Consider the following 16,815-nt stretch of genomic DNA (forward strand, 5'->3'; position numbering starts at 1 on the left):
GGACTATTCTGAGCATCTACTGTGTATTGGGCCCAGTACTGGGCACCTGATATACATCAATTCATTTATTCTTCACAACAATACTGACAGCAGCATAGGTTATTTATACCCATTTTACTGATGAAGGCAGTTGAGGTCTCAGAAAAATGAGCAATTTTTTAAAAATTTATTTTTGAGACAGAGGGCACAAGCAGGAGAGGGGCAGAGAGAGAGGGAGACACAGAATCTGAAGCAGGTTCCAGGCTCTGAGCTGTCAGCACAGAGCCCAACATGGGGCTTGAACTCACGGACCATGAGATCATGACCTGAGCCGAAGTCCGACACATAACCAACCGGCTGAGCCACCCAGGCACCATGAGCAATTTCTTTTTTTTTTAAGTAATCTCTATATCCAACCGGGAGCTTGAACTCACAACCCCAAGATCAGGAGTCACATGCTGTACTGACTGAGCCAGCCAGGCTCCCCAAAGCAGTTTACTTTAATTCTCAGTTTTTTCCACTACATTACAAGTTCTTACACTTCTAACATGCTATTTTTTTATCATATTAATGAAAACAAATTTTTCTAGAATTTTATTTATTTCTCGATTTGAATACTTTGAAATCTTAAAAGTTTCAGCGTCTTATCCAAGGCTGTTTAGGAAGTGGAAGAACCCTGATTCAAGTCCAGGTCTTTTGGGTCTGAAACCTGGATTGTTTTTGCTACACTAGGAAGGAATCAGGCTATTTTGTGTCATGCAGGGTCTTTTTTTCCACCATTTGAAAATGGAAATGCGTGGGGCTCCTGGGTGTCTCAGTTGGTTGAGCGGCCAACTCTTGATTTTGGCTCAAGTCGTGATCTCACAGTTCATGGGATCAAGCCCCGTGTCGGACTCCACACTGACAGTGAAGAGCCTGCCTGAGATTCTCCCTCTTCTCCTTTCTCTGCCCCTCCCCTGGTCCCAAATGTGTTCTCCCTCTCTCTCTCTCTCTTTCTCAAAATAAACATTTTTTTAAAAATATTTTTCCCATTAATAAGCAAAGAAGTAGTAAATACAGTAGTAAACATTTGTTTGCAACATTATTAAAATCATTTTTATTGTGACTTTCTTTAACACTTTTTTTGGAGACTCAATTTGCTGCCATAGTTTTGAATTATCTGACATCTTCCCCCAAATTATGGTTCTTGATATTAAAAATGAAGAAAAAGAAACCTGCTTAGTACTGTAGTTTTGCTTTGTTTACATGGATTGCATATCTTTGTTTTTTTTTTTTCATAATAAAAGTACTTTTATTTTTAAAAATTATTCCTTTAATCTCCACACCCAACATGGGGCTCATACTCACAACCCTGAGACTGAGTCACATACTCTTTCAACCAGCCAGGTGCCCCTCACAATATAGACACTTTTAAAATTAAAAGCAAAAATTACAGTGCTCATATTGCTTACTCCCTAGTTCTGACGAACTGATGAGTTTAACAAGAGATCATTCGTTTCTAATCTTAGCTGTTAAGGAAACACCTGCCACTAAGATAAAACTAGTTGCTCATGGATGAAAGAACAGGTACTTTGTGATGTGCCAGCAACTGTGTCTTCTCCCTCCCTCCCTCTTCCTGGGTCCTCTCCGAATTGCTCTTCAGGACAGATGGGTGCTGTCCCTCTGCCACTCTGTCTATGCCTTTTTTCTTATGGCCCCTACCCTGCCGCGCCAGTGTGTCATTCTCTGAACCTTTTTAGGCACTTGCTGATGGAAGAAACTTGGTCATCTACAAATTCGCCTGAATAACTTAGAACTCTGCTGTCTACCCTGAGAGCAGTTTCAGTTTCTATTCATTGGGAAATTGCAAAATGGCAAAAAATTAGTGTGAGTCGAATACTTTTAAACAAATTTGTGTTTTCTTCACCACTGCAGCATCCACAATCTTCCAAGTCATAGTTGATAAAGATGTGAAACTTTCTTCAGTCTACAGACAATGCTCAACGCACACACAAATTACAAAACTTCGTAGAGAAATTCTGCAGCCCCAAGGCATTTCAGGAATATTATTACCATCTTTAGAACTAACAACTCAATGCTGCTTCCCATTAAAATCCAGTTTGCAAGCTTTGAATAACAGCCAAGTCATCATCTTCTAAAAAGCAGTCCTGGACTTCCCTACAGTTTATCCTTTTAGCACAAAATAACCACAAGGTGCAGGTATGCCACCACTCCGCCTACCTTCTAGCATCTTGTGAGAGAACAGCCGGGCCAGTCTCACTTCCCTGGGAACTGATGTTAGGTTTAGGTGCAGATGTTCTTAAATGGAAACATATAGCATATATGCCAGAATAGGAAGTAAAATTTTTCCAAGATACCATTCTTCAGAAGAAAGAGTTGGCTTAAGTTTTTGTCTTTGTCCTTTTTGAACAAAGTACTCTTCAGGAAGACAATATGTCTTGAAAGGGCCTTGAGCAATGGCAGTTTTCTAATAAGGGTTACCTAAAAAATTATGGGGAAAAGGTGAAGACATTCCTGAGGGTACAACCTTGGAGAATAAGCACAGGAGATCATTATTAGTAGGCTTTTTAAAAAGTCACTGAAAAGAGAAACGCAAGAAGTACTTATTTGTGGAGATAGTGAATATAGAGGGGGGAAACATACCTGTCTTGATGTTTAACAAATGGTTTTTGGAGACCCCATAATATCTCCACTGACAGTATCCTATTCAATTTAAAACATGTTCTTTTCAGGTGAACCCTCTTGCATTGTTGGTGGGAATGCAAACTGGTACAGCCACTCTGGAGAACAGCATGGAGGTTCCTCAAAAAGTTAAAAATAAAACTACCCTACGATCCAACAATTGCACTACTAGGTATTTATTCCAAAGGATACAAAAATACAGATTTGAAGGGGCACATGCTCCCTGATGTTTATAGCAGCATTATCAACAATAACCAAACTATGGAAAGAGCGCAAATGTCCATCAATGGATGAATGGATAAAGAAGATGTGGTTTATATATACAATGGAATATTACTAAGCCATCAAAAAGAATGAAATCTTGCCATTTGCAACTATGTAGATGGAACTGGAAGGAATTATGCTAAGCAAAATAAGTCAGTAGAAGAAAGACAAATACCATCTGATTTCGCACATGGAATTTAAGAAACAAAACAGATGAATGTATGGGAGGGGGAAGAAAGAAACAAACCTTAAGAGACTCTTAAAGATAGAGGACAAACTGAGGGTTGGTAGAGGGATGTAGGTGGGGGTGGGCTAATGGGAGTTAAGGGAGCAGCTGTTGCGATGTATGTAAGTGATGAATCATTGAAACTCCTGAAACAAATACTGCACTGTATGTTACCTAACTAGAATTTGGGTTGGAGGGGAAATACTTTTTTTTTTTTAAACATTCTTTCTTAAACAGCCAAGAGGGAACTGTTAGATGATTCAAAATTTCCCATGATGATGAAAACCCTGCTGTACAAGATGCCTGTGAAGAATTAAATGATTTGAGTGGGGAAGAAACTTTTTTATTAATACCATTTTGTTAATTTGTTTTTGTAATACCACTTTATAACTTGTTATTTTAATATGAATAAATATTTAAATATCTAAAGTAACGCATGGTTTGGGAACTTGGGTGGTTCAGTTGGTTGAGCATCTGACTTCGGCTCAGGTCATGATCTCGCGGCTTGTGAGTTCAAGTCCCACATTGGGCTGTGTGCTGACATCTCAGAGCCTGGAGCCTACTTGGAATTCTGTGTCTCCCTCTCTCTCTCTCTCTCTCTGCCCCTCCCCGCTCACTCATGCACTCTCTTTCTTTCAAAAATAAATAAAACATTAAAAAAATTTAACAATTTAACTAGACTTTTTAAATTATTTAATTTACATCTATAAAAGTTTACATTCAAGGGGCACTTGAGTGGCTCAGTCGGTTGAGTGCCTGAGTCTGGATTTCTGCTCTGGTCATGATTCTGGGGTCATGGGATCGAGCCCAACATCTGGTTCCAAGCTGAGCATGGAGCCTGCTTAAGATTCTCTCTCTCCCTCTGCTTCTCCCCGCCCCCCTGCTTTTGCATGTTCGCTCTCTCTCGTAAAAAAAAAAAAAAAAAAAAAAAAAAAAAAGTTTACATTCACATTGTTGATTAAATAAATTGGATTTTAAAAGCTACATAACCCAATTGGAAAAAGAAACTAACACTGGAGACGTGTGTGTGTGTGTGTGTGTGTGTGTGTGTGTGTGTGTGTGTTAATGGAGGAGTGGAAGAGTGAAGAAAGCTCCCCTAGTGATTCTAACCCTAGTCTTCCATCATCTCTGCTTCTCATCCCTTTTAACAGCTATAAGGCCAAACAATGTCTCCCAATATATAAGACTTGCCTAGGGGCGCCTGGGTGGCTCAGTCGGTTGAGTGTCCGACTTCGGCTCAGGTCATGATCTCATAGTCTGTGGCTTCGGACCCCGTGTCAGGCTCTGTGCTGACAGCTCAGAGCCTGGAGCCTGTTTCCAATCCTGTGTCTCCCTCTCTCTCTGCCCCTCCCCTAGTCTCACTTTGTCTCACTCTCTCAAAAATAAATAAATATAAAAAAAAAATTAAAAAAAAAAAAAGACTTGCCTAGGATACGTATTTAAAATACAAATTCCTAGACCTCTCCCCAGAGATTCAGATTCAAGAAGGCTGGAGTAGAGATGAGAATTTATGTTTCTAAACACCCTAGGTGATTCTTACGATCCAAGAACTTTGGAAAGTTCTGGCCTTGAGCATTAAATGAAATGGTAGGACATGAATTTGATGGTGCTTTTTCTTGCACCTTATTAATCTGAGTTCCTTCTTCTCCCACTGAGATGGAAAGATATCTAGGACTGGCCCCTCCCAGTCAGCCCCTTTACTGGCTGCTTCCCATGGAAGGGAGGTGACTGAGGTCGCTTGTAGAAGTCTGGAAGAAGTCTGGAGTTTGTTCCTGGTTACTGACTACTTGATGAAGGCAGGGCATTACCGTCATGAGCTCTCTGCAAGGCCAGAGGCAAGCAATGACTGGGCAGCAGTCACAGGGACTCAGGCAATAATGGAAGGTGGAAGCAACCAGAATCAGCTTGTAGGAGGAGAAATGGAATTCTCCACACAGGTGGTGAGGGTAAGTGTCGGTGGCAAGAACTCCTGTCCCTTTCAAGGTCCTTCTGGTTGAACTAAGAATCAAATTGACACGAGACAGATAAACAGAAGAAAATCAAATTTTATAGCATATGTATGGGGCATCCACACAGACATGGAAACTCTAAAGTCAGGCAAAATGAGTTCTATATGTCATTCTGAACTAAGGAGAAGTGGGTGGGGATCTGGGGCTTCAAGGGAAGAATGCACTTAACAGGGCAATAAAAAGTAATGCAGATGTTTGGTAATAAAATGTTTGCCCTACCATACAGATGGGTCACTCAGATAAAAATTATCTCTGATAATTATCTTTATTCTGGGAAATACCCCCAATTTAGATTCTTCTCTGTGGTTAAGGACAGAAGTTTCTCTTGAGCCTGAAAGGTCTTGATTGCCTTCAGCTCAATCTTCACACTAGAGTGGCTCATCTTGGGGTGGCCTGCATTAGCATGGAAGAAACAGGTCAACTGTAGTTGGCCATTCAGGGGAAGGGTCTTAAGTGGGGGGTTTTTTGTTTTTTTTGTTTTTTTGTGAGTTTTTTTGCTCAGTTTTGAGAAACTAGAAAGATCCTCCTTGCCCCAGCAGTTGATTAGTAAGATTGAAGAAGCAGGGTGGTCAAGACCTCAGGCAGCCCGACACTAGTTAATGCCCTCCTCCACCCTGAGTGTAGCAGCAGATCACGTCTCTTTCATGTGGAAGAGCCTTGCTTACCTGCTTCTTGGGAGTCTCAAAATACTACAAAAGGGCAAAACTCATGCAGCCTCGATATTGGGTAATACCAATATCATCTGATTTAACAAAGGACCACATAGAAGTCAGATGTAAATTCGTAAGTCCCTAAAATCCCGGTAAAGTTATTTATTATAGTCAAGGATAGAGTCTACAGTAAATGATGATCTTGCCAGGACAGCAGCCTCCTAAATCCCCTACAACCCAGCATACAAAAACGTCCAAGGGATGGCAATGGAAAGTAGAACTACTCTGGTAAACAGCAGAAAGCCCTGATTAAGTGAAAGGAAAATTCAAGAACTTCCTCAGAATTTCCCCTAGGTTTGTTAAGATTTTAAAATTAACAGGAGGGGCGCCTGGGTGGCTCAGTTAAGCGTCTGGCTTCGGCTCAGGTGGTGATCTCATGGTTTGTGGGTGCGAGCCCTGCGTCGGGCTCTGTGCTGACAGCTCACAGCCTGGAGCCTGCTTCCAATACTTGCCTCCCTCTCTCTCTGTCCCTCCTCCGCTCATGTTCTGTCTCTGTCTCTCAAAAATAAATAAACATTAGGGAAAGAAAATATTTTAGGCTAGAAAGAAAATCCTCAGGTATCTCTGATCTGGCAAATGGATTCATTCGTTCCAGCAACGCTTTACAAATAGAGCATGACCCATTAGTGAATTGTGACATCTTTTTCAAAAAGGAAATTAAAAAATACTAGAATGCATTGCATGTAGAAGGAATAATACTATGTGAGATTTTTTTTTAATGTTTATTATTTATTTTTGAGAGAGAGAGATACAGAGCATGAGCAGGGGAGGGGCAGGGAGAGAGGGAGACAGAATCTGAAACAGGCTCCAGCTCTGAGCTGTCAGCCCAGAGCTCCATGCGGGGCTCGAACTCAGGAAATGTGAGATCGTGACCTGAGCCGAAGTTGGATGCTTAAGATCCAGGCGTCCCTACTTTGTGAGATTTTTGAAAAAGTAATATTTATAAGGGGTGCCTGGCTGGCTCAGTTGGTGGGCAGTGCAACTCTTTTTTTTTTTTTTTTAATGTTTTATTTTATTTTTGAGAAAGAGAAAGAGAGTGCAAGCAGGGGTAAGGAAGAGAGAAGGAGACAAAGGATCTGAAAGCAGGCTCTGACAGCAGAGAGCCAGACATGGGGCTTGAACTCATGAACCATTGAGATCATGACCTAAGCCAAAGTCAAAGGCTTAACCAATTGAGCCACCCAGGTGCCCCGACAGTGTGACTCTTAATCTCCATGTTGTGAGTTGGCACCCCAACTGAGTGTAGAAATTACTTAAAAATATACTCTTGGGACGCCTGGTGGCTCAGTTAGTTAAACGTCTGACTTCGGATCAGGTCATGATCTTGTGGTTCCTGAGTTCAAGCCCCATGTCAGACTCTGTGCTGACAGCGCAGAGCCTGGAGCCTGCTTCAGATTCTGTGTCTTCCTCTCTCTCTGCCCCTCCCCTGCTAGTGCTCTGTCTCTTTCTCAAAAATAAATGAACATTAAAAATTTTTTTAAAGTAATAAACATTAAAAATATTTTAAAAAATAAACCCTTTAAAAATATAATAAAATCTTTTTTAAAAGTAATATTTTTAAGTGTGAGTATGTGATAGTTTGCAATGTGGATTATATTTATTGTGGCTCACAATAAAAAGTTTAAAATGGATTCCATAAAGGGTCAACTCCTACAGTTCTATAAAGTGCTTTATTTTCTATTAAAATCCTTGCATCTCCAGAATCTGCCATTTAGGTATTTTATTAAGAACACCCGAATAGGTGTTCGTAGGGGCGCCTGGGTGGCTCAGTTGGTTGAGCATCCGACTTCGGCTTAGGTCATGATCTCATGGTTCGTGGGTTTCAGACCCCATGTCAGGCTCTGTGCTGACAGCTCAGAGCCTGGAGCCTGCTTCAGATTCTGCGTCTCCCTCTCCCTCTGCCCCTCCCCTGCTCTCACTCTCTCTCTCAAAAATGAATACACATTAAAAATTTTTTTAAAAAAACACGTAGCATATAAAAAGTGTCATATCAGTAACTGTTGAATGAAAAACAATTATCATTTCCCTCAGAAAATGACTGACAAAGAAAAGAATCAGAACTCACGGATCCTCTTATTTACCATGCACTGTATGGGCATTCTGGTTCAGCTCTGTTGAGGGAAAATGAGCCACGGCTGAAGAGGGAAGTAAAAACCTGGGAAGCAGGTTCTTGCAAACTGTATTGAGGAGTATGACTGAGATCTATAATGGAGAGCTACGAGGGGTGTTAAGCAAGGGAGTGATGTGGTCAGAACTGTGGTGTAGAACAGTCACTCTGGGTCTTGTGTGGAGAATGGATGGATGAGGTGGAGAGACATTAGTTGAGAGGTTATTAAGATCCAGAGAGAGGAGATGGTGATCTAAAGCAGGATAATGGCAAAAGAGACGGAGAGAATAGATTGAATAGAAGTTTGTAAGGCTGCTGGTTAAGGGTCAGACTCAGTTTTGGCTCAGGTCATGATCTCACAGTTTCTAGGGTTTGAGCCCCGCATCGGGTTCTGTGCTGACGGTGCAGAGCCTGCTTGGGATTCTCTTTTTCTCCCTCTCTTTCTGTCCCTCCCTTGCTCATGCTGTCTCTGTCTGTCTCAAAATAAATAAACTTAAAAAAAAAAAAAACTATTAAAAAAAAAAAAGCTTGTAAGGCTGAGCTGAAAGAACTGGGTGGTTGAAAGGGTGAACAGGAAGGAAGAGCCAAGAAGGAGGCCTACATTTCTGGCAGGCACCACAGGGAGTATAGTCCTACCACCATAGAAAGAGGAGATTTAGCAAGAAGGAAGCAAGTTCAATTTTTGGACATGTTAGATTTAAGGGTCCCCTAATAGAAGATGACAGCAAAAGTATGCTAATGGAAATTTTAAATATAGGTCTGCATCTCAAGAAAAGGTTAGGGTTGAAAAGTATCTTTTTGAATTTTAATCCAGATCAGTGTTTTGTTTTCTATAAATATGGTTACACATATTAAAAATGAAGTAAAAGGTTAAATACAGCTAAGCTCAAAGGCTTATTCCCTCTTGATTTTCTCAGAATTTTATATACTTTGGTTTCTTAGAAGACCAAAAGTCTGGACAAGGTATTTGAATTCTCTTCTGACATTTAAACACTATCTGTTAATATGATTTTCGGCAGTAGAGTTATTTAATGGATTAGGAAGAAAAACGCATAATCTTGAAGTACATTTAGAGCTGCTCATATTGGTTCTCACGTGAGAAAAGGTGTTTTTTTTTTTTTTTTAATATCCCAGCATTTTAGCCTTCATGAGCCCACGCAGCAGTAAATCCTAAACTTCAAGTCCCCGTCTTCAGATTTGTGAAGGGAGGCTACTTAAAGGGACATGTGGTCTGGCTGCTTAGAGCAGTATTGAGAGGGTGGACTCTCCAGGCAGACTCCGGCCCTTCTGTCTTACTACTTATATGATCTTGACCAAGGGATTTCATCCCTCTACCCTCAGTTGCCTCATCTGTAAGATAGTGATAATAGTACCCCCTCTTGGGTTTATGAAGATAACTTACATAAAAGCACTTATGAAATACTGTGTGCACTCAATCATGTTATCAGTAAGTGATTCTGTTCAAGACAATTTTCTTTCTCCTAAACTCAACATCACCACTGATAAAAAACCATAGAAAAATATTATCTTAGGTCAGGTTTTCCAACCAGAAACAGAATTTCATATATAAGATGTAACATGTAAAGGCTAGTCTTTTCTGGGAACTCTTAGGTATCTGTCAAAGTCATCACAGAGTGGAATCTTACTAAGCAAGGCAGAATCGATAAGGTGGACTGTTTGGAAAAGAATTCCCAGGTAGCTAGGGACTAGGGCCAGAGAAGCAAGAATTAATATCTGAAGTTTACTGAAAAACCAGTTCTACATTCCAAACAGTCATGTTCCCATCAAAAATATGGATAAGGGTGTTCACAATACAAAAATAAAAGTGTAAATCCAATGTAAATAGAGTAGTTTACCTTCATTTCCATAAAATGGAAATTAATCAGGACAAACATTTTACTAAAGGGACCCAGCAGGGCCAGTGAAGCTATGATACCCCTGTATGGGATAAAACCACACAAGTAGGAAAGACCATACCTACGCTTCACCAAGAGAATATTCTGCTCCCAGAATGATTAGTTATGAATATGCTTGAAATAAAATGAGAGCCTTCCCAAATCATGAGCATGACACGTGCTTTTCAATTGGCTGTTAACATTCTTGACAGCAACGGTTTACCAATAATTACAAATGATGTATGGCTTAAAGTAAAACATAATACGATGCTTGATTACAAATTACAACCAGTCTATAGAAGTTAAATGCATACCATACTTTAATAATCAAGACAGTTTAGCCATTTTTCTGGAGTATGTCTCAAACAGAGTTAGCATATAACCCGTATTTAACAATATTGCTGAGTTTTTAGTCATTTTATATTTAAGGGTCCAAAATATATTATGTTCACAAAATAACACTGTGAATGCCAACCAGTTTTTTACTTATTCCTTCAGAAACACTCTACCCTGGTCATACACACTAATTTTTATCACTAAAAATAACCAAAGGTGGTAATTCAGTCTCACCTCTACACAGAAGTTCTAATTGCCCCAGAAACCTGTAGGTCAAGTTCTCAACCCTTGAAAAGGAGCAAAAATGTTCCAGGCCATCACCGTAGCCATGTATTTGGGCTTTGTATTTATAGCATTAGATTTGAGACCTAAATATGGTCATACGCATCGCAGTAACCCAAGTTCCATACCAGAAATAAAATGTGAAAGGAATCAGAGATTTGATTAATTCCAATAGCACAGACTTCAAAAATTGAACTCTTAGACATAACTCCTACATCTGTCTTTAACTAAGAGGTCATTACCATGCTTACAGGTTTGAGGCAGTAATCTATGGATTAGTGTGTGATTAATCAAAGAGTGCACTTACTACCATGAACTTGGGTCCTATGCCATAGGATTATTTTTGCTTTCTCCAAAAGAACCATTTGCTCCTGAAGTAATAGACTTTTAAGGCACATTTTAACAAAAACCCATCATATACCCAGCTTAAAAATGGAAGCTCCTCCTGGTTACAACAATATATATATATATATAGCTAAGTAATGTGTGATTTACCAGATAGGCAAGTGTCTCTACTTTTAGGATAAAGTCACATTAGAAAAGTGATTCTTTATTTGCTTAATCAAAAAGAAACATTGTGTAAAAAATATTAGAGCATTAAATTTATAAGAATAACCCATATGTACCAAGCCTGTTGGCAAAGATCCAAAGATCCAACAGGATATAGGTCTAGAAATTAAGGAAAAGGCTCCTTTGGAACCCTGGGCTTCTACTGACCCAGGTTTCTGAGCAGGAATCATGAGGAAGGGAGTTGGGCGCCTTAATGATTTTTGGAAATTTCCTTCCAAAATGCACAAACCCTTGGGAGGACTCAAATCTTAAACCGCAATCAGTCTTGCATTTGCAGTTAGCAGCCTCAAACGAATAGGATTTGGGGAGTAAAGGAGAGAGGATTGAAGGAAGCTACAGATGGAAGTGAGACAGTTTCAAGGGCAAGTAACTTTAGAAACTTGGTACATTTTGCTAGGACCAGCTTTGATTTCCTCAGGAGTCTCTGCTTAAAAATAAATAAATAAATAAAATTATTTTCTAATACCCACAAGTAGCTTTAGGGCACTGACCCTGGGGATGGACATAGAATTACCTACTTGGAATGGTCTGGGGTGAGGGGTGATTAGTAAGTCTCTTAACATCCTGATAGTCTAAGGTAAGCATAAGTGGAAGAATTTCATGGAGACCAAGACATAGCTAACTGTAACGCCTCCTCTTCCCACTGATTGTTAGGGGTTTGCAGGATGGCTTTTCAGCTGTGCAGAGTGTGCTGCTAGCAAGCTGAGCTCTAGTTCAGTCCTAAGGTGGGAACAGGCAGAGTCCACAAGGCACACGATCACAGATGAGCAGGAGGCTCAGTGGCGACAAACATGCTCACCAGGATTATGCTCTCCGCTCAAGTTCTGAGACATTCCCTGCGGTCATGATCCTCAACAAACGTTTTAAATGTTGCACAACAACAGGCCCATTGCTCAGGGCCGAACATACAGAATTGTATATATATTTTTAAATCTGTAGGTACCAATCACCTACAATTGGGAAACCATGTGGCCTCTGATGTTACTTTGACCAATCTCCAGTGATTGGCACCATTTTGGAAATCTGGTCCCGAAGGTTCTAAAGAACAGTAATGCAGCAAAAAGGAACAACCTCTCTGTATAAAATGATTATAGAGATGTGTGTTGAGGTATAGAGCTCTGTAAAAACTGTTAGGAGTCGGGAAGTACTGCCCCAGCTATAGAAATTTTTAGGTAAGTTTGGTGCTAACAGTATTCTACAAAACTCCCGTTTATACCAGTGATAAACAGGAGACAGTTCTTATTGCTCCTGGAGCTTGCTGCCCCAATCTGTTCCAGCTCCACTGAAAAATGATTTTTCTCGACAATTGTTAGCAAAGATTCCCAAAGTGATTAACAAAAAAAAGTCATTGCCAGTGCATTGCTTTTTGATTTCTGATTGCCATATAGATCTGAACTACACTACAGTATGCATGTCCTTGACATCAAGTACAGAAAAAAGCTTAGAAAAGTTGTTTTATCAAAGTTCAAAGAAAAAAAAAAACATGAAAAAGAGCAAAATATATACAGTTCCTGGCAGTCCTCACACAGGAGTTTCTGACCACAGACCATAAAAGTTTACATTTGTGTAACGAAATTACAGATTTTACTTCATTGTTAAAATACAAGTTTTGGCTTCAAAGTGCTCACTTTATTTAAAAAAGAGAAGATCAAGAGGGTTGCAGGAATTTTTCTTTTCTTACACCGAATACATCATGTGTCCCATATCCTTTTTCCTTTTCCTTTAGTGCAACACAGCTCAGTGGCCTCACTGGAAGGTCTGGCTTAAAAAGATACTCCTGAAACTTCACTACAGCAGCACATTAGGGGTCCCATTGGGGGTGGCTCCTTTTTTCTTCTGTAGCCGATTCTGAACTTTTCGTGATTTCACCATCTTCATTCTCACCTCAAAAACTTCATGGATGGCCTTCCGGAAGCAATGAAAATTATAGTCAATAAGCCCTGGAGAAGAAAACAAAAATATTTAGAAATGTCTCATGGAACACCTGGGTGGCTCAGCTGGTTAAGCATCTGACTCTTAATTTCAGCTCAGGTCATGATCTCAAGGTCTTGAGTTTAAGCCCAGCATTGGGCTCAGCACTGGGCGTGAAGCCTACTGGAAATAAAAAGAAAAGACAATTTTTAAAAAGACACTTAGAAACAATCTCCTCTTTTCATGTCGGCTGTGGCCAAGACAAGCAACTAGGGGGAGGCAAAAGAGCAGCCGTAACAGAAGGTTCACAGACTTCCTGAGGAGCTCTGCAGCTGGGCTTCAGGAACTGCAGGCAAGATTTTGCAAATGGACATGTTTTCCTAAGGAAAGGTTCCAGAGATGGGGCACCTGGATGGCTCAGTCAGTTGAGCGACTGACTCTTGATTTCAGCTCAGGTCATGATCCTGGGGTCATGAGATCAGGTCCCGAGTCTAGCTCTGTGCTGAGGGTGGAGCCTGCTTGGGATTCTCTCTCTCTTTCCCTCTGTTCCTCTCCCTCACTCATGCTCTCTCTCTCTCTCTCTAAAAAAAAAAAAAAGTTTCCAGATGATAGACCACATTTCCACAGTGTCTATGATCCACAACATTTGAAGAACCAACTAAAGTGCACATTTTTCTGACATGTCAGAATTCAAAATTTCTTACAATTAAGACATATCTTCCATGAAATATTTATTACTTTTCCCCAAAGGGGATTATTAAATTGACTCTGAGTGGAGGCAGACCCTGACTTGAAGTATGGCTGAGATCTCAAAGCTTTAGGATCAATGATTCAATCGATCGATATTTACCAAATATCTATTATCTTTAAGCCATAGTCATAAGCCCTGGGGAAAGCAAAGTCCTAAGTTTAGAGTGGTAATAGTCACCTCCAGTCAATTCTAAGCTCACAGGTTCAACAATCAATGACACTCGAGTTTTTTCAATACTAAGTAAATTTTGGGGCGCCTGGGTGGCGCAGTCGGTTAAGCATCTGACTTCAGCCAGGTCACGATCTCGCGGTCCGGGAGTTCAAGCCCCGCGTCAGGCTCTGGGCTGATGGCTCGGAGCCTGGAGCCTGCTTCCAATTCTGTGTCTCCCTCTCTCTCTGCCCCTCCCCCGTTCATGCTCTGTCTCTCTCTGTCTCAAAAATAAATAAACGTTAAAAAGAAAAAATTTTAAAAAATACTAAGTAAATTTTAAATGCAAAAACAGTAAGGGAGAATCTTTTTGTGTTTTCTGAAATTATTGGTACAAGAATAGAATAAAAGATAATCCAAAGTCTTGAGTGCATTCTTCATCATCACTAATGTGTAAAAGTGTTGAGAGCAACATTATGTTTATACCAATTAGGATAAGGCAGTTGGTTCTATTCACTATCTTTAACTGTATTGAAATAACTAGCCCAGTGGTTATTTCCATCCACTCAGGTGATACTTCCAAAGCCCAAACCCAAAATAAAAGAATTGGGATTCCAGCCAAGGAGTGAAATTCTTCCAAATAGTCGTAGTGCACTGGAGCAAACACCATCTCAGCTCCCAGGAGCTGGAAACCCTCTCAGAGGCGCCCTCTGGTGCTTCTGCAGCGTTAGTGACCACAGTGCAATAAAACCTCTGAGTGATCTCCCTCAAGACAATTACCAGAATAAAGGGATAAGTAATAATAAATAAATAAGTCCAGGGGTGCCTGGCTGGCTCAGTCGGTAGAGCATGCGACTCCTGATCTCGGTTGTGAGTATGAGACCCATGTTGGGTGTAGAGATTACTTAAAAATAAAATCTTAAAAAAGAAAAAAGTAGCTCTTTTCTGCCTGAGGCTTTCTTTAGTACCACAGAACTTCCTCAACCGCACACAGACAGGTACCAGAGATATGGGAATGAACGTTTTAAGGGTACTCCTCAAACAGAGGGGCCTGGGGGAAGGTGGATAAATGTTTCAGTCTTCCATACTCAGCTGGGGTGATCTGAATTTGTTCCACACAGCTTCTCAGAGATTCTCCTATTGGGAGTGAGCATAAAACTGCTCATTGACACCACTCTGGGGGGCTTTTCTACCTTCCCAACTCATTTCCCCACTTCCTCAGTTTGGTTTTTGGGACCATTTTTCATATAAAGTATGTAATTAAAAGAAAATAGGGGCACCTGGCTGGTTCAATCAGTAGAGTATCCGACTCTCGATCTCAGGGTCATAAATTCAAGCCCCACACTGGGTGTGAAGAATAAAAGAAATAAATTTCAAATATAAAGGAAAATAAACAAGGAGCAAATAAATGATTTTATTTAGTGGGAATTTGGATACAAGATGTGAGAACAACCTCAAAATTCTTTGCCTATACAGTAAAACCTTGGCTTGTGAGCATAATTCATTCCACAGGCATGCTTGTAATTCAAAGCACCTGTATATCGAAACAAATTCAAGAACTACTGCCTCAGTTGTGATCATCTGAGGTTCGGCATCACATACTACTTATATTGCAAGACATAGCTTGTTTATCAAGTTAAAAATTACTAGAAATGTTTGCTCGTCTTGCAGAACACTTGTAGAACAAGTTACTTGCAATCCGAGGTTTTACTGTATATGGAACCAACTTATGGAAGAAAGCTTAGCTAAAAAAAAACTGGCTCAATGAGAATTCAACGTGCAGAAATATTCTATTGGGGTGCCAGAAATATTCTATTCAGTCGGTTAAGCATCCGACTCTTGATCTTGGCTCAGGTCATTATCTCACAGTTTATGAGATTGAGCCCTGAGTCAGGCTCTGTGCAGACAGTATGGAGCCTGCTTGGGATTCTCTCTCCCTCTCTCTCTCTGTTCCTCCCCACTCGCACTCTCTCTCAAAATAAATAAATAAACATTTTAAACAAACAAAAAAGAAATATTCTATTGATAGTTCCTGAAAAATCTTAACTTAATTCATCTTTGCAATTTAAAATGTTAACAGTATCTTGCTGCATTTGAAGTTTTAAAAGTAGAAATTCACAAGGCACCTGGGCAGCTCAGTTGGTTGAATGTCAACTCCTGATTTAGGCTTAGGTCATGATCTCAATATCGATTGTGAGCTCAGCATGGATTCTCTCTCTTCCTCCCTCTCTGTCCCTCCCCTGCTCGTGTTCTCTCTCAAAATAAGTACATAAACATTAAAAGAAAAAAAAAGATCCACATGATAAATTCCTGCTTAAATTTACTTCCATAACCATACATGGATGTTAAAATTAATGGGCAAAAGTGTGAGGAGGAACAAAATTTACAGTTTTAAAGTATTTATTAACTAGAAAGGGAAAGACAGGAACTTTCCAGTGGAAAAACCTGGCAGACATTGCCTTAACTAAATCAAGGTCAGCATCACCAGTAATAAGACTTATCAACATCATGAACCACTTGATATGATACACTGAGAAGGACACATTCTTGCCTAAGTGCATAATCTTGTTCCAACTGTGTGGAAACAATAGACAAATCCAATTTGAGGAACATTCTACAAAATAATTGATCAGTACTCTTCAGAAGTGTCAAGGTCATGAAAGATGAAGAACTGTCACAGATTGGAGGAGACTTGGAAGAATAACCAGTAAATCAATTTGGGATCCTAAAACAGAAAAAGGGTATTTTTGGAAAAATGGCGCAATCTGAATAAGGTCTACAGTTTCATTAATAGTATTATACCAATGGTAACTTCCTACTTTTCTTTAAAAAAATTTAAAAAAAAATTTTTTTTTCAACGTTTATTTATTTTTGGGACAGAGAGAGACAGAGCATGAACGGGGGAGGGGCAGAGAGAGAGGGAGACACAGAATCGGAAACAGGTTC

The 16,815-nt window shown here is 40.0% G+C and overlaps 1 protein-coding gene across 3 annotated transcripts in view; it reads right to left on the reverse strand.

Moving 5' to 3' along the window:
• Nucleotides 1-10,174: 10,174 nt before the first annotated feature.
• RRAGD (Ras related GTP binding D) overlaps nucleotides 10,175-16,815 on the reverse strand; it is a 42,394-nt gene continuing 35,753 nt past the window's right edge. For all 3 annotated transcript variants that reach the window (XM_045057834.1, XM_011282464.4, XM_045057835.1), the window contains exon 7: nucleotides 10,175-13,000. In XM_045057834.1, the coding sequence (XP_044913769.1) occupies nucleotides 12,849-13,000 (152 nt within the window). In that variant the 3' untranslated portion in view covers nucleotides 10,175-12,848. The remainder of the gene's footprint in view (nucleotides 13,001-16,815) is intronic.

Source organism: Felis catus, chromosome B2 (assembly GCF_018350175.1).
Source record: "Felis catus isolate Fca126 chromosome B2, F.catus_Fca126_mat1.0, whole genome shotgun sequence".
NCBI classification, from domain to species: Eukaryota; Metazoa; Chordata; class Mammalia; order Carnivora; family Felidae; genus Felis; species Felis catus.